This window comes from Pygoscelis adeliae, unplaced genomic scaffold, assembly GCF_000699105.1.
Source record: "Pygoscelis adeliae isolate BGI_AS28 unplaced genomic scaffold, ASM69910v1 Scaffold74, whole genome shotgun sequence".
NCBI classification, from domain to species: domain Eukaryota; kingdom Metazoa; phylum Chordata; class Aves; order Sphenisciformes; family Spheniscidae; genus Pygoscelis; species Pygoscelis adeliae.
This window is the reverse complement of record NW_008824665.1, coordinates 844,940-863,031: the sequence shown is the minus strand read 5'-3', so window position 1 is coordinate 863,031 and position 18,092 is coordinate 844,940. Positions and strand designations below refer to the sequence as shown.

General features: G+C 38.6%; 1 protein-coding gene across 1 annotated transcript in view; it reads left to right on the top strand.

The window, feature by feature from the left end:
- Positions 1-18,092, top strand: part of COG3 (component of oligomeric golgi complex 3) — a 33,445-nt gene that overhangs the window by 1,095 nt on the left and 14,258 nt on the right. Inside the window, exons 2-15 of the mRNA XM_009322850.1 lie at positions 1,900-2,046; positions 2,586-2,647; positions 4,327-4,492; positions 5,304-5,378; positions 5,500-5,592; positions 5,902-6,027; positions 8,275-8,355; positions 8,561-8,604; positions 8,807-8,933; positions 9,443-9,534; positions 12,003-12,142; positions 13,427-13,587; positions 15,992-16,097; positions 16,482-16,490. Of these exons, the coding sequence (XP_009321125.1) occupies positions 1,900-2,046; positions 2,586-2,647; positions 4,327-4,492; positions 5,304-5,378; positions 5,500-5,592; positions 5,902-6,027; positions 8,275-8,355; positions 8,561-8,604; positions 8,807-8,933; positions 9,443-9,534; positions 12,003-12,142; positions 13,427-13,587; positions 15,992-16,097; positions 16,482-16,490 (1,429 nt within the window). The remainder of the gene's footprint in view (positions 1-1,899; positions 2,047-2,585; positions 2,648-4,326; positions 4,493-5,303; positions 5,379-5,499; positions 5,593-5,901; positions 6,028-8,274; positions 8,356-8,560; positions 8,605-8,806; positions 8,934-9,442; positions 9,535-12,002; positions 12,143-13,426; positions 13,588-15,991; positions 16,098-16,481; positions 16,491-18,092) is intronic.

Sequence of the window (18,092 nt, the reverse complement as noted above, 5' to 3'; positions counted from 1 at the left end):
TGGGGCGGTGCTGCCCGCCCGCCCTGGCTTGCAGGGGGTTTGTGGGCAGCGGCGGCAGCTTTCCTCTTAAAACCCACGGGGCTTTCTCTGCCTGTCCTTAGCACTCCCCGCGCTTCATCGAAGTTTGTCCTCTTGAAATTGAGAGCTTTCGTCGCGGAGTTAGGTGGTTCGGGTCCTCTTAATTGGGTCCCGGTCAACGCGTAGCTGCTGGCGCTGATGTTATTTCCTGGTAAAACTTAACAGATGATTCAACGAGCCGTATAAGACCAGGGATAGCGGTAAAAAGCGTAATGATTTGTCGTTACTGTGGAAGATGTGGTCTCCCACTCGGTTATAAAATATCAAACTCTGACAAGGTGATTATTTATGAATGCTCCCTTGTCTGCAAAGGGAAGGGGGGCGAAATGTTTGCGTTTCTTAACTGCACTTTTCACGAGAGGTTTTGTATTTGAACAGGATCGTAGCACAAGATACAGTGCCATAAAATCAACAAAGCTGGCTCTCAGCGGGTGTCCGAAAGGTCAAAATAACAAAGGGGAGGGGGGTTGGGGCAATTCCTTCCTGAAATGCACCTGTTTCATTTCATGCTTCCTGGTTTCTGTTTTGTGTAAGCTGCATGCGAGTGTACTAAAGTAAATGTTGGCGGGCGTCCAAAGTGATTGTAGAAGGTTGTGCTGCTACCAGAGGATGTTCTTAAGGATCTAAACCAGGCAGGGACTGTATTTGCCAGTCAGGACAACAGGGATGCCAAGACGTTGAGTACTTCAGCTGGCCTTGGTTCCTGCTGCAGCGGATTGGGACAGTGGCGTCCCAGCTGTTCTGAAAAAGCAGGCTCTGGCGGACTCGTCTTTTCCTCAGTAGTTGTCACGAGAGAAACCCTGGCTCCTCAGCTAGGGTCCTGCCTGTTTTGGGGAGCCGGGGGGGAGAGAGATGTGGAAGTTGAGCAAGATAGGTCAATCTGTCTTTTCTCAAATAGTTGAAATCCTCATTGTTCTTTCGTTGCCGGACTAGTATTACCAGGCAATGAATATTTTACCAAGCAAGTAATTTTCTAGAGAGATGCCAGTTTGTATTTAAGTAGTGTTTTCTGTTTTTATGTTACTGATGTTCTCAGCAATGGAAAACACTTTACTCATCAGGTGAATTAAAAAGGGTATTACATTAATTAAGAGTGTATAACGGTATTTGTTTTCTTGAATTAATTTCTTCCATATAAGCTAATTAATAGTCTCCAATCATACTTAAATAGAATTTCTCTCAAGTTACTTTTTTCCATATTTTTCTTGCTTAAAAAAAAAAAATCATTGTGGCCGATAATTCCTGTTCAGCAGAGCTATTTGTTGTCTTTTAAAAAAGCCTTTCTTTTTAGCTTGACTTTTTCATTAAAAAGCATTTGAAAGAACATGAAACACTATTTCCTGAATAAATTCTGGCAGTGTTAAGTCTTGAGTTCTCTGAATATCTGGCAAAAAAATCTGAGAATTCCTGTGCGGTGGTGGTGCCATGTGCGTTCTGAATTCCTACATTCTCAGATACTTTTCTAGTGCATTTCTCTGGGTATAGAACCAGTTAAATTGGAAATGAAAGCATAACTCATCAATATGTCAGGTACATATACATTCAGTTTCTGTTCTTACACAAATGTGTACTTATATAAAATGCTGTATAATATTTTCTGACTTTAAAAAAAAATTGTTAGGTGTTTCTGAATATATAGATATGGTGGTTGTTGGTGTATTACCATAATGATAGATAAAATGTCCATTGCATTTGTTTCTTCAAAAGTAGATGCCTGTAATTTTCTCAAGTGGATGCCTTGGACTGTGTTATTGTAGTTGAGCTGAATATACTAATTCTTAGTAAGTTCTCTAACTGAAGTTTGTGGGTTTTTGTGAGCAGCTTCCAATTGAAGATTTGTGCAGCCTAACATCCCAGTCGCTAACTGTTACGCTGACGGCTGCGGTGCCAGAATCCACAGAGGATGTCCTCTTGAAAGGATTTGCCATACTGGGGATGGAGGATGAAAGAATTGAAACAGCACAGCAGGTAAGTGATGCTGAATAACCTCCAAGTTGCAGTAGTCTTCTTCAGAGAGTTCTGTGAGTTTCTGTGTCTCTTGCCTAGCTTTTGGTGGGTTTGTTAAATTTTTTTGGCTGTTTTCAAGACGCATGAAGAAACTTGGGGAAAAAAATCGTTGAAGTCTTAGCTCTTAAGTGACAGGTACTTTTCCCATTTCAAGTGGAGTCATGTGAGAGAGTAAGGCACCCCTTCAGTAAGGTGGTGTTGCTCATAATATAGAAGAATGTCATGCCCCCTCCCCCCTTTCTAATGTGACAGCCTTGTCCTTATGCAAATAAAACCAGATGAAATTCAGTCTTTCCCATTTTAATTTAGTGGAGGAATAGAATACTTCAGGTGGAAGGGACCTACAATGAGGAGTTATAGTTTGTTTCCTTGATTAATAATTAAGTTCTGAAACAGCTTTGTTTTTAACAAAAGCTCATCTTCATTTCATAGATCTGATTTTCTTTTTTAATTGATTGCATGTGTTATCTGTATTGTTCACACAATAAAATCTCTTCTAGTTCTTCTCCTGGTTTGCTCAGGTACAAACACAGATGGATCAAGATGAAGGTGCCAAGTATAGGTACGTGTTCTTCCTCAGTTCCTTTCACTGTAAGCAATGTAAACCTTGAAGGACTTCATCTTGTCTGTATAATGTTAGCGCACATTTTGGAGTCAGCTGGCGGGGAACGGGGGAATGTGTTGGAACAGCTGAAGCTTTCCAAGGCTGTATGCCCCACTCTCATCCTGAAGGCTGTTGCTCTTGTGGCAGAGCGGTTAAAAGGGACGCAGATTTCCTTCTGAACTGCCCGGTATATTAAGACAGCTTGAAATTAGTTTTGGCTTATAGACAGGCCTGTAGACAAAGGCAATCTAAGAGCTTTCATATGCCTTTTCAGCTGCCGCTGCTATTGACATGGCATCCTCTGAGGGCGAGACTGTTTAAGTAGGTGTGACTGGTAGTCATTTCTGTTCTTGCCATTCGGTTCACCAGTGACTACGGCTGTGATTCTGTATCTGCATTCCCTGCATTCCTTGACACTTTGCTCAACTCCGTTTTTGAGACTTGACATTCTCATCTATTTTTGTCTAACTGACTTTTCCGTCAGGCTCAGAACCCCTTCCCACTGACTTTTGCAGTTACTCCTCATGAGTCTGAAGTACAGCTGAACGGCTTAGCCAAATCTGCTGATTTGGCTTTTATGGAAACTGGCTTGTGTTTTGAGACTTTACAAACTTGCCCTTGGCCACAAAGAGATGCTGCTGTATTCCCCTCTACTGTTTTTCTCTGCGGAAGAGGTCCGTCTCTTCCTCTCTTGCTCTGACATTTGAGGACGTGATGTTTCTTAAAAGCAGAGGTTTAGGCATATACTAAGCACGTGATCAGATCATTAACAACCTAAAAAGAGCAGCACCCTTGCACTTTGTCAGTTGACGTGTTCACAGTAGCGCACACAGATACTTAAGTGTGCCACGGATGCAGAATGGTTTGTAGGATGGCCAATAAGTAGTTGTTCGTAGGAGGAAAATAAGGAAGTTCTTTGCCTGTTGTACACCAAAGGGTTGCACATGACTACAGAGAATTGTGATTTTACTTGCTGCTTTGTAGGTGGTAAAGTACAGCTCAGAAGTTTTAGCTGACATCCAAGAGTAATTAATTTTAAATGATGTTTTAGTCAAGCTGAACGCTTGACATATATTTAGTGATCATTTAGAGTTTATATCTGCATCGAGCCTTAGACAAACTTGGCGACGTTAGATACTGGATCTATTTCATGTAAGCTTCTTTCAATCCTCACAGTAAGTTTTGAATCCTCTGGATAATTTCAGCTACTTTAGGAGAGTAAAAGTAATTTCTAAATGGAAACTGGAAATTATATAGAAGAGGAGACGCCCCTATTGGAAGCAAGGCAGGTAGAATTTGGCTGCTAGCAGTAGCCTGCAGTACTTACCATGTTTGTGCTGCCCATTTAGACAGTATTCGCGTGCTCTAGACTAGCTGTGGTACATGCTGCTTCTTTCTGGGTAGGCTTGCTGTAAGGAATGTCGGGGAAGCGGAGTTACTGCAGTGGCTATTCCAAACCCTATCGCTCTGTTATTTCTGCAGGTCACAAAACATCTTATTGTGCACTCTTGCTTGATGCAAGTGGTCTTTTATTCCTAGAGAGGGAAAGGTAGTGGCAGTGTCCCTGCAGGCAGCTGGATTTGCAAATACAGAAAGTGAAATTTTACTTCTGTTATCTGTTGATTCTCTTTTTCTAGACAGATGAGGGATTACTTGTCTGGCTTTCAGGAGCAGTGTGATGCTATCTTGAACGATGTGAATAGTGCCCTTCAGCACCTGGAGTCACTGCAAAAACAGTATCTTTTTGTGTCCACGAAGACAGGAACACTGCATGAGGCCTGTGAACAACTTTTGAAAGAGCAGGTAATCTTTGATGAGAGGATTACTGGAAACTTCTAAGATACCATAAATGAAAGTTTCTTTTTCTCGGGCTGGGAAAACTTGTGAGCTGTGATGACAATTCCTCCATTTGCTTTGGACCTCGTTTTTGGTGTGTTTCTCGTGCAGCTAGGGTGTCAGGCTCTGCGCAGTAAAATGTTCAGTGTGTGTTGATACACACTTTAATCGAGAAGGATAGCTAGCTGAGACAGCTTTTGTAACTGACGCCTGACAAGTGCAAACTTTATTGAGATTAATAATTCATATCACTTACAGAAGTATTTTGGGCTGGTTATTGCAAGAAAAAAAATTTTTTTAAAGTTGCTTATTTCCCAGATACTGTCTTTCTCCTCATGAAGTGCTCCAGTTGCACAGTGATACAATGTACGTGTCTTTTTAGCATGGCTGGACAAGGGAGAACTTTTAAAGGCTCCAATCCTGAAATACAGGATTTCTACAGTTCTCTGTAATACTGATGACAGCGCATTGCTGTTTGTATGCAATAGTATCTGTGGAATGCTGACAAACCTGTAGAATATATGGTTTTACATACGCTATTGAGAGTAGTGTGTCTTTCTCTGGGAAGAGAGGACAAGAGAGCGCTGCTGTATTCTGCTTCTTTTGTTGTACTTACTTAGTTGCAAGTTATCTAGAGCTGGTTAACACTTGTGTGTGCGGAGAGCTGAAAGGGAGGCTGAAAAAAATTTTTTTAATATATTTTTTATATATATATAAAAATACGTATTTAAACTACTTGCTAGGTTGCTGATTTTCTTTTATTTATTGTTTTTAATAGTCAGAACTTGTTGACCTGGCTGAAAACATACAGCAGAAACTTTCTTATTTCAATGAGCTGGAAAACATCAACACAGTAAGTATTATTTCACTGTTAATAGTCTTAGAAAATGAAAGTGTATCCATCTTTTGAACTTTGTTGCCAACACTAAGTTACTTGGGTTCCTTACAATGATGCTTTGTCTTGTTTTCCAAAGAAATTGAATTCCCCTACGCTGTCTGTGAACAGTGAAGGATTCATTCCCATGCTGGCTAAGCTTGATGATTGTATTGCATACATTTCATCGCATGTAAGTAATTCTCTATTGGTTTTAGTTAAATCTTAATAGTTTCAAAGCTATGCATTCATACTATTTTTGTGGTGGAGTTTTTTTCCTATAAAATGTTCTCTCTGCCAAATACAGTAAGAAAGCAAAGATGACTGTTCATAAACTTCAGAAATTTTTACTGAATATACTTAATATTCTGCTTAATTTTTAGAAAATACTGCTTTTAGTTTGTACAAACTAGCATTTCTAGCTAGTAAAAAGACTATTTTAAGTTTTGATAAATTTTTGACTCATTGTTCGTATTTAAAATGTATTTTTTATTTCTTTCAGCCAAATTTTAAAGACTATCCTGTATATTTGATTAAGTTTAAACAATGCCTTTCTAAAGCTATGCACCTTATCAAGACATACACTGTGAATACACTACAGAACCTCACAAGCCAGTTAATGAAAAGGGTAAGGTGAATCAGTAAGTGGTAACTCGAGCTGTACTGAAGTGTCTATTGTAACACTATACAGTTTTTTTCTTCTTTTTATTTTTTTGAGGGTGGGAGGTGTCAGCGTTTTTTTGTGAAAATAGGTCAGTCCTGTACCACTGTGTTTGTTGTAGACTGGCCAAGTTTCAGCCGAATCTGACAGAGACCTAGTGATCCAAAAGATGTAAAATTAGTAATAATCAAAAAATCCTGGAAATTGAAGAAGGTGAAGTAGGTGAATTGAGGTGGGTGAACAGTAACCTCAGTGAAGGCCAGGGATGGATAAATGAGTGTGTTAGAGAGGCAGCAACCAGCTGCCCAGACAGCATGCTTTCCTGAAACGGTTTGTGCGCTGTAGCTCTGAATTGGCTGCAGCGCACGCTGCTATCTGTGTTGCCAAATGGGGAGAGTGCACAAGAGAAATACAGGTACCGTGGGGGTCTGTTTTGGAGATGGATCGTTAGAGACGGAGAGAGAGGTTGCAGGGAATACTTGAAGAAAGTATACAGGAGCTGGGTGTCGTAGGGTGAAAACTTTTAAAGCACAACAGCTCTGAGTTCATGACATGACTCTTTCAGTATTCTATTCCAGTAAGTATTTTTGGGTGCTCTTGGACATCTAAATATTTGTTTTTGATAAGTCTGCAGTGCTTTGTGTAGCTGCAGAGAATAACTGTGACAGGTTCCTACTAGTTTTGGCAGTATCTTTTGATTAGTTTTAAAATGTTGACAGTGAAGTTAGAGAGTCCCAGGGAGGAGTTAGGTGCTTTGCTCCCACTCGGTCCAGTGGGATTTAGGCATAAAGGTGAGTAGGGAGGTTTTTTGGTCTCATTAAAATGTTAATAGTCTCATGCTGCAATATTTTGGCAGAGGAGAAAGTAGAGGGTAATGTCTCTTTCTACTCACTTTCTTTCTCCAATTAATTGTTGTATGCCTTGTGCTCAGTCCTATTACAGGCAAACTTGTCATGAGGGATAACCAGTGAAATTGAAATATGCTAGGATTGAGAACTGACAGACCTAAAAGAAAGGGATTTTAGACAGTGTTAATGGAAACTTGCTAAAGGATACTCCTGGAGTGAAGATCTGGGTTAAGTGGCATTGAACATTTTTCATGTTTGGTACAAAACTAGTTTTTATTTTTTACAAAGTATCATAGCTTGGTTTGATGCCAGTGGATCGCCATGACTGAGCTGAATTCAAGCAGAATTGAACATCTCTGATAATAAGCACGTCTACAGAAAGAAGTGAAACTTTATTTCTGGATTTGAATTGCTGCTTAGCAGTTTTAAGTCAGGAAGGAGACCTCTTTTAGGAGTCAGATGACCTCCTCCTTCCCATCTACGTGGGGGTTTTGCGGATGTTTTGCATATTTCTCTGAAACATCTAATGCCTGCTTTTGCTAGAAGTGCAGTACTGGACCGGTGGTCTTTAGTTGTGATCAAGCATTGAGATTTCCTATTGCAACACAACAGGAGGTCTTGTCAGGACTGGAAAGGGACTGATGAGATCTGGATGGTCTTTGTTACTCCTCACATGTGAGTGTTTGGGGATTTTGATCTGTGTTTGTAGGATGATCAGGTTGCTCACATCGATGAACGTAGGAGGTGGGGAAGGTGGAAGAGTTTTCCTGTCCCCATCATGTTTCAAGGGCAGGCCATCCGCTTCTCTCTGTCATCAGTAGGGATAAGGGGAAGAAAGCCTGGTGGCTAAAGTGGGTCTCCGCTCTGCTTCGTTAGTGCTAGAATTTGTCTAAGTTCAAGCTGTCTGCCCAGCTAAGCTGGGGAGCCGTAGGGGGAACTGCCTCGAAACTTGACATCGCAGTTGAAGCTTGAATGCGAGCTGAAACTTAGCTTCTCTGCCCTGGGACTGGCAGGGAAAAGAGAAATTTTGTTCCATTTTGGTACTACAGATTAAGGAGCAACAATCAGTACTACTGTGGCAGGTCCAGAGAAAATTGTTGTCTCTAATGGAGAATGCCGTAATTACTGAAAATGTTACTTGCTTGGTTGAAACTTTTATTTTGGGTTTTGTTCTTCCATCTGGCTTTATCCGAATTCTGAAACAAGCATGCATTTCTAGGTGGAAAGTGGCAAAGAGTTTTTCCACTGGCAGTGTAAGCATAAAGAACCAATACCCTGTTTTAGAGCCTCATTATCTCAGTCATTAAATGCTAGAAGCCAAATATAGTGTTTTCCTTTTTAACTAATTACTCATCTCTTCTTTCAGGATCCTTCAGCTGTGCCAAATTCTGACAATGCCTTCACACTGTTTTATGTAAAATTCAGAGCAGCTGCTCCCAAAGTCAGAGTAAGTAGGCTGGTAACTAGCTGTTAAAAAGGAAGCTATGAAAATGGGGTTTGAATTTTAGTAGTGTGAATGCAAGGATTGCATATTGTGCAAGTGTGAATGTCCAAAGATTGCATATTGTGTCCATGGAAAAATTCTGCAGATTATTTTCCAATTATTAGAAAAAATCATTTACTGATAATACTTTTTTCTTTTTATTGAGTAGACTCTCATTGAACAAGTAGAGCAAAGATCTGAAAAAATGCCAGAGTGAGTATGTCTACATAATTTATTTTCAACAATTTTAAGTTTTGAAAATTTTCACTTTTACGTACTGTTTAACACATTATTAGTTTAAAAGAAAGTTTTAAAAATTGAGATTATGTAGCCCTAAGAGGGTATTGGAATGAATTTTATGTTTACCAGAAAATGAGTTTCAGGGTGCAGTTACTGTTTTAATTTCTTGGCCTAGGTATCAGCAAGTTCTCAACGAAATCCATCAATGTTACCTCGACCAGAGGGAGCTTTTGCTTGGTCCAAGTATCGCTAGCACTGTTACAGAATTAACCAGTCAGAACAACAGAGATCATTGTGCTCTGGTAGGTAAAGTAGTCATGTGTTGTGGGGTTTTCGTTATGTTTTAATCCCCCCTCCCCCAAGCAAAATGTACTTACTTAATTCAATCATTTACATGCAGAATTGTCACTTTTGTTTGTGGGTTTGAATCATTAAAATTTTACTAATATTTTCAAGTAATGCATGTTTTGTGGAAGATTATTCTGTAAAAACTCAGTTCTGCTACAAACCTCGCAGAGGGGTATTTGCAAAAGCATAAAATGTGGTTACTTAAATTTCATCAGAAACAAAAAGGGACAGAAGCTGCACAATGAGCTTTTATTTGGCTAGTAACATCTTTTCAGTCCGAAGTTTTATAGTTGATCTCAATAACTTTGAATTTCACAAAGCTTCAATTTAATCATAGCTGTGGTAATGATAATAATACAATATATAATATAATGATATAATAATAATATCTGTAATACCTCCTGTGGTACCGATGCAAGGAAAATAATTTAATAATCAAGTATTTGTATTTCTGTGAATACAGGTTCGAAGTGGTTGTGCCTTTATGGTCCATGTATGCCAGGATGAACACCAGCTTTACAATGAGTTCTTCACAAAACCAACACCAAAACTGGAGTAGGTGGTACATGCTGGTTTTGTTTTACTGCATGTTGTATTTACTATGCTGTGATATAGCAGACAATGTTATATAGCAAATAGGGTTGTACTGAAGTGGTTTGGTAAGAACCAGCCAGAAAAAAAACCTTAATCACTTTATGCATCAGAATTTGATGTTCCTTTGTTTTCTTTTTTCTTCAATCAAACCTGATAGTTTACATTCTCCATAAATAATCTGAGTGATGTAAATGCTCTGTAGATGGTCTGAAGGAGATAAAGACACACAGTTGCTTTGGAAATAGCTATAGAAGTTTACAGTGCTACAGCTCTCTGCTGTTTTTGTACTGCCTCTATGCCAACAGTTTGCACAGTCGGTGGCAGAAGTGCTTTTCACGTACTTCAGTGTAAAATTAAGCTGATGAACTCCAGCCATTTTTCGTCAAGGATTTGGAGTTAGTGAGCTGCCCTTGCTGTCAAGGGACGTTTGCATGTGCCTGTATGTGGGCTGAATGGAAGGCAGGGTAGTGAACACCTGACAAGGACAGTGTCTGTATCTGCTCTGCTTAGATCTAGAAGAGGGACAGGTGGTTTGTCTTCACGTGGTAATTGCATTATAAAAGTATTGTAAGTTTTTTTACAACAGACCCGTAATACTAGAGCAATTGAGTAGATTGTGCCCCTTCTCCAATTTGCTGGTATGTTTTAATAATGATATTTAATTTTGAAATTTGGGCAGGTCATGTTCCCTTGCTAGGAAGTTCATAAATAAAGTATATTCCTATTAATATAATAGACACACTGGTTTTGAGTGTTGTATTATCTTAAAATCAAGTGCAGCTTGAGTTGAAGAAGTGTAACCTGGAAAAAATACTGTCCACCACCCTCCCCATCCTCTAAAACTAAAGGAAAACCATAAACGCATAAAGCCTCACTAGAAATAAGCCATAGTGCCAGAGTAGTAGCAGTCTTTCTCTTTTCTGAGAAATTGAGGTCTTGTGTGGGACATGCTCAGGATTTGAGGTGACCTAACTAAATTGGCTTAAGAACCAATTTAGCTATCTCAGTCCAAATCCTGAAGTAAACATCCCTGATTGAAATGGGTGTAAAATGTTGTTCAGACAGAAGTTTTGTCACTATTGTTCTTTACACCAAGAATGAGAACAGACTTCTGATTATTTTTGAATCTCGGTGGAAAGTAGTTAACCTCCTTTCGTAAGAACTTACTTCCCTTTTTTGCTTACATCTAAATAAAATATTTTGAAGAAAATGTTTCATATAGTAACTACTTTATTAGGTTTTTCTTAGCTGCATAATAAATAGCCTCATTTTTTTTCTGAAGTGCTGAGGTGCTCTGAAGACGTAAGAGCTAGGTGTCTATGTACAGATAAAAGAGTGTACCAAATATCTAGCCAAGAGTAGAGATCTGAGGTTGACTGTTGTATTTAATAATAAGGCTGTTGAAACTTTCTCCTTCGTTTCTGCTTTTAATGTGGAGAGTTACTGTTTTATCAAGTTGCTTGTAAAGCTATAGAATACAACAGAAGAGAGACATTCACAATGTTTCTTCTGTGGGCATTCTTTTGTGAGCGTTTTTGTCCACACTCTGAAAGGAGCTGAAGTGTCCTTGTCCTATTGTCAGACATTCTTTGTGAATTAGGAAAAAAAAAAATAGTGCAATAAACTCAGCAACTGTACCATGCTGTAAATACTTAAATATTCTTAGTGTTTGTATTTCCAAGTCTAACTGGGGAATTACCTGAATTTTCGGCTACTGGCAACAGCATTATTAGCTAATCTGTGATTAGCGAAGGGAGCACTGAGAATGGCAAAAATGCCTCGAATGAATGCTACTGGTGTCTTAACCAAGATATGCATCACTTTGAACAGGAAAGAAAAAAATAAATCGAAGTGGGATTTCTGGTGTTTCATATTGCATTGGTATTGTAACTTCAGTTAGATTGGAAAGCGTGCCCCGCAATGTTGGAAGTTGTTACAGAAAAGGTTACAAAGCTTCTCCTCCTGTGTCCCTCTTCACGTGCTCCTGCTTCTAACAAACTATTGAGGACTTGGAATCAGATGCCTTTTCTCAAAGGGAAACTTGGTACGATTCTGAGCTCAGTAGGAGCATTTCTTTATACAGAAGCCAGGTAAACCAGTTTGCAGTATCTTCCCTTTGTGACAGGTTGAGTTGTTGGTTGGTTTTCTTGTGGTTTTTTTTAAATTTTATTTTAAAATGAATTCAAAACTGTACCACCATTTTAAGCAGTTGGTATCCTACATCTCTTAAAAGACTTTGCAGGAAATCAGGGGTTTGTGTTTTAAACAGTCCTTTCTTAGGTCTTCTATGACACTGTGTTGCATTGTTTTCTCACCCTCCTTTTAAAAATCTTTGCCATAAAATAATCCATGTTTTAAAAAATCCAATTTTAGTTTGGTATTGCGGGATCCTGAAAGTGTTTTGCTTTGTTTTATTTTTTTCTTCATAGTGAGCTGTTGGAGAAGTTGTGTCTTTCATTGTATGATGTCCTGAGGCCAATGATCATCCATGTCATTCACTTAGAGACACTTTCTGAACTCTGCGGGATTCTCAAAAATGAGATGCTTGAAGATCATGTACAGAACAATGGTAACTCATAGATGGAACCGGGTTGTTTTTAACTGTCGTCTTAACTGATAAAATTATTAAATTGCATAGGCAAAAAAATCCCTAGATTTTTTTCTTTCTAATGGGTCTTAAACATGTCAAAGATGAGGGAAGGTTATTTTAAATAAATTATGTTTTTTCATTTATAATAAAGGTCTGTATTTATGGGTCTGTGTATACTTCATTTAAATTAATATACTGATGTTAGAGTCCTGTTTTCTCTAGATTGTACAAATGCAAGCAAGCATCCACCCAGTGTGTGTATGTGCACCAGGGTTGATTTAAATGAACTTCTCGAATGAATTGCTTCGCTTGGCCCTGCTAATGCATCATCTGTGTAGAGCTTTCCGCATACATGATGATAAAACAAAGGAATGCAAACCTGATTTTTTCATTCTCCTTGACATAGTGTTTCCCAGACTACAAATTGTAACTTTAGCAGAGGAGATTGATAGCTGGTAGACATTCTGGAGTTTTGGAAGTGTTCAGAGCTCATGATCTCATGGAAGTGAGCTGACCATCAGAAAAAAGTCTGGTATCTCATTTCCTTGGTACGACCAATGCATAATGGAATCATTTCACAGTCTTAACCTTGCACCAAGCGATAAGCAGAAACCATACTTGGTAGCTGGTATATAACACAGCATAGTTCTTTGTCTCTGAAGCTGTGCCAATATCATGAAGAATTGCTCGTTTTCCTGGAAGTAGAATCATAACACTATTGGAAATGAGGAAAAAAATTGGTGACATAATCTTTCAGCTGATCTTAAGAAGTGACTTTCTGCTACTTAAACTCAGGCTGATAGAATAGTTCTTAAGTTGAATGTGAGCTGCTTTGGATCGTCTGTTCTGGTAGGTAGGCAGATGAGTTGTCTTGTCAACTCCTGACAGTCACACCGCAGGCATTGGCTATGATAGAACCGAAGCACGCTGCTTTGGTATCCAGGCAGAAATGCCACTTGACATAACCAAGTTTCAGATAATTAGAATGCTTAATTCTAACATGGTGTCTGATGTTATCAGTGTGAGATCGCATTTTCACAGTCGAATGAAGACTTGGGGAGCTGAAGCAACTGCAATATGGAGTTCAGTAATTCCTCGTTTGTCACAAATTCGTCTGCATGCCACTGTTCCAAAAATAGTCTGACTTCATCTGCAGCAAGCCAGTTTTGGGACGGTTCTATAAGCGATACTTCAAACTTTTGTGTCTATAAGCCTGTTTTGTAATTAAATTAATAAATTTGTGCCTTTTTTTACCTTTGTCAGCTGAACAACTGGGTGCATTTGCAGCTGGTGTCAAGCAGATGTTAGAAGATGTACAAGAGCGTCTTGTCTACAGGACACATATTTACATTCAGACAGATATCACAGGCTACAAGCCTGCTCCGGGCGATCTTGCATATCCTGACAAGTTGGAAATGATGGAGGTATAGCATCAGCTTTTTTATTGTCCTTGATTGGTTTTCTTTTTATATGCAGTATATACAATTGTGCAGTATAGTGCTTTGCAGATGGGGTTTTCCAGTTCTTAGGTGTATTTAGTATTACTGGCACTATCAAATTGGCACCTGCTGATTAAATTATGATCCTAAACTAGATGTCAGAGAACACTTCATGTCAAACGCAGTAAAACTGGCGATAGTTCTCATAGTTAACAGTTTTAGCTAGACTTGAAGCTTCTAAATTTTCTCTCATAACAGTAAATTTTTATTTACTTTCTTAAGTAGTAGGTATTATCTGGTGTGTTTTCTAGTTGAGCTAGAGTTGAAGAGAAGCTTTAGACAGGCACAGTTAGCTGCAAGTTTGTTTTCAGAATTACTGGTCAACTAGTGTTTGGTATGCATGTGTGTACGCTATGCTCAGACAGTGTGAGGGGAGACTTGCTTGTACCTTTAGACAATTTAACATGTCAGCAATGGTTTCCAGTAGCCTTTTTCAAGTTCTTACCAGCATTAGCCATTTTTGTAGTCATTCCAAGCCCTTTGAGTCAAATGTTCCTGTTGATGAAAGGAATCAAACTAATTCTACTTACTTTAAAAGTTTAATACTATATTGATGAAAGATTTCAGAATGAAACTACTCACAGAAATAAAAAAGTTGCCGATGAAAGACTTTAAATTGGTTTTTGACTAGAGCAAACTGCATTTGATATGCAACTGAAAGGTAGCATTCCATGGAAGGGATTATGCATGATAAAGATCCTCCCCAAAAAACTGTTGCCATTCACTTTATAATGAGAGGCCCAAGCTGTAAAAGGGTTGAGTTGACTAAGAACAGCGATTCCAACATGGACTGGCAAGATCCAGATTTTATTGCTGTATTCTGCTTTCCATCTATCTACCAGAATAGCTGGTGGTGCTTAGAAAATTGTAGGACTTACTTGCAGCTGACCATTTGGTAGAGAAGCTGTTGTTTGACTTCAGAATCAGAGCATTACTTATATAAAACACAGAAGCTTTATAGCTATATATACATTTTGCTGTGGGCTGGAAGAAATTAACATTGTATAACTGTGCCGTATTGTGTCCGGTTCTTGCCTGTAAACAGACAAACACTGTAAGAAACTTCTTAGTACTGAACTCACCTTGCTGTAATCTTGTCTTTATGCATGTCTAAAGCTTTTATTATGTCACAGCTTATGCTTTGGTAATTATAGGGGACATTCATAGGTTTTTAGGAAAGCATTTACAAATCCTGAAGCTAGTGAGTTTGTAGAATACTAGCCCTTTATACTGAAAGTTTAAGTACTAAGAAGCTTTTGACAAAAAAGCAAAAATAGTAATTGAGAAGCCCACCACACGAAATGCAGCTAAATGGGATCACTCCCTTCAGAACAACTAGTGATCAGAAGTTTTACCAGTATAACTGTTAGGAGTGCAGGTTTGTTTGTTTGGTTTGGGTTTTTTTGCTAAAATTGTGTGGATAGAACTGGATAAAAAAAAAGATTGTGAGAACTTTTTAATGTTAGCTATAACTTCTGTAGGCAAGCAATGCAGATACTTAGTCTACACAAGGCCTTATTTTCTAACTAGGGTCCTATGGCTGTTCAGTTAGGAAGAAGGCGAAAGTGAGTTTTACAGTTCATACTAAGTTGAGAAATTACGCTGCTCTTTGTATGTCCTTGTTAGACTCCAGTTTTTGCCTGGTTTGAGATTCATTTTGCTACTTGATTGCTTTTAAACCTCAAAACCTTGCTATTTAGAGAGACCTGTCTGAGTAAATGAATTATTAAAATGTTAAAAGCGCAGGGCAGAAATATTTCTTGTGATGTTCTGCTCAAATATTAATGCATTTTTTTGCCCATTCTTGCTGCCTTTCGTTGCTTTGAAGCAGACCAAGTAGTGAAAAAGGTTGAAGTGTGGAAGTCTTGAGTAATGTTAGGGGAAAGCTTTGTTGAACTCCTGCAGTGAACAAACTAAACAGTACTTTGGGGCCATCTGCACGTATCATTTATAGGAATAAAGCCATCACAGAAATTATCTGTATGAAATCCAAGTGAATGTTGAATTGGGTTCCCCTATTTTGAGCTTTTCTTTCTAGGTGGCTTCACTGATTATTACGTAGAGATCAGTAAAAACAGACAAAATGGAAAGAACAGTGCTTTACGCAGATCTGTGTAATACTTGTGAATCTTAAATTGATGTTTCTGCTACTGTTTTGGAAACATCTGTCTTTATTCCTTTCAATGTCTTTGAAACACTGGGGAGCTTAGTGTAGCTGACTCCTTTTGCAACTTAGTATGCTTTTCTCTATTGTAACCAAAGCAGCATAATGCTGCTTAAATAAAGGAAAAAAAACCCCTAATTTTTTGTGGTATATTTTCTTCTGCAGCAAATTGCACAGACTTTAAAAGAGGAACAGAAGAAGCTGCCATCTGAAGCTTCGTTTTCAGATGTCCGGCTAGAAGATCCCGAGTCCTGCAGCTTAGTTAAATCTGGTATGAAATATATCTTATGTTGTCAAATTAATGCATAAAGCTCACGGAGAGTGAGCATTAACTTGAACCATGAGTGAGAAACTTGCATGTGTCTTAAAGGGTTGTTTTCCTAGAGAAATTAGTAAGAGATTTTGAGAGGTGAACTTTGTCTCAGGGTTCTTAACTTTTTTTTTAATGAGAAACAACTTAATCTTGTTCTTTTGGTGGCATTTCTTTGTGCTTCCAGTGCAATCCATTCTGTGAAGCAACTACTTTTGTAGGTGAGAGCATCTATTGTACTTTGTAGAAAACTGAGCTTCTGTATTCTCTACTGCAAAGTAGCCCTTACCATCAAGATGCGTACTTAGGGATGCTTCTGTTTGTTAGCTGTGCTGAGATGAGAAGGGTCATTTGGTGTGTCAGGCATGTCTCTTAAATGAATGCTTTAAGCATCTAGGAGTGTCTTTGTGTATGCCTTTACCTGGGGAGGCAACTTCTTCCTTTGAATGTGTTTCTACTTACTGAAACCAGTTAGTAATTTTAGCTGTTTACAATAATTCAGAATATAGTCCTTGACTTTTTAAATATGTGAGCCATGTGCCTGTAAATTATGGTGAATTGGAAGCAAATTCCATGAAATGTGGCTCTTTTGATGCTAGTCATTTGAGTATGACAACCCTTTAAGTCTTTGTCTAAGATCCATGAACAATTTTTCCCTTTATTTTATTATTGATCAGAACGGCACAGTGTTATTTTTCCCAGCAGCACCTTTCTCAGTTCTTTGTCAGTTGTTTCTCATATTCCTTTTGATTACCTGGTAGTTTCTTGCTTTTGGCTTGCAAGGCCTGCAAAGGTCTTTCTGGCTGTTTTTAGCTGGACTCCACAAATCCCATTGAGAGTGGAGTTCATCTTGCTTCAAGCCAGTTGTGTGGCATTCGCAAGTCCTGTAAATCCCACCTGCGTTCAGGAGGCAGCAGGAACCTATATGGTGTAATTTGAAGAGAAGTGTCTGAGATAATTGGGATTATTTGCCCTTCAAAGGTGCCTTTCTCCATTTCAGTGCCCGCAGGAGTAGCTGAACTGACTAATAAATAGCCTAGGAACCTCAAAGTGACAACTAAGGTCTTACAGGCCTTCTAATTACTGTGAGAATAAATTTATTGTTGCAAAAGGTAGAAAGATATTGCTGAATTATTTTAGGCAATTCCTGCACTGATCACACAAACACGTCACAAGTGCTTATTCCGTCATTAGGTAAAACTTTAAAAATTTTACTTTTTTGAATGGTTGCTAATTGGAATCAGAGTTCTGATGCTATTGGCTCAGCTGTTTCCCAGGATTTAAGGACAAAATGAAAATAATACAAGACTTCTGTCTGTCAGGTGTTGTGAAAATCCATTTTGAGCATACAGAATTATTATGAAGGTTACCTAGGAGGAGCACTTTTTTATGTTTACAACCCCCTCATGACAAAATTGGTTTTGCCATTATTTTTGCGGTTATTAACATGATGTTTAAACCCTACACTTTCTGCAACTGTTTAATCCATGTAGGATTATCCCCAGGAGAAAGTAAAGCATGAAGAAGTAAAACTGATGGAATGTTGTGGGGTTTTTTTTCCTTTTTTTCTAAGCATCTCCTGTAGTTCCATGATCACTAACCATTTTTTTTCTTTTTTCTCCTGTACCTTTTTTCTTAGTAATTCTTTGATCATTTCAGCTGTTCAGCTAAGTGGGGGGAGGTGTCATTGGAGACATGCCTGTAAAACTAACTCATTAAAAAAGGTCGAGCTGGGCCATCTCTGAAAGAGAATTCATGTCTTTCACAGCCATGTGCTCTATACACAACAGAAATCTAGTACTGACCTGTTCAGAGGAAGAAAAAAAAACCCTAACCTGTTCAGGTGTAATAAAATATGTCTTATTACTGTGGAGTCAGTATAAAGTGCAGTTGATATTGCAGTCTCCTTCAGCTGAAAGGACAGATGGGCAAGTTTTTCATGTGTGTATTTTACTT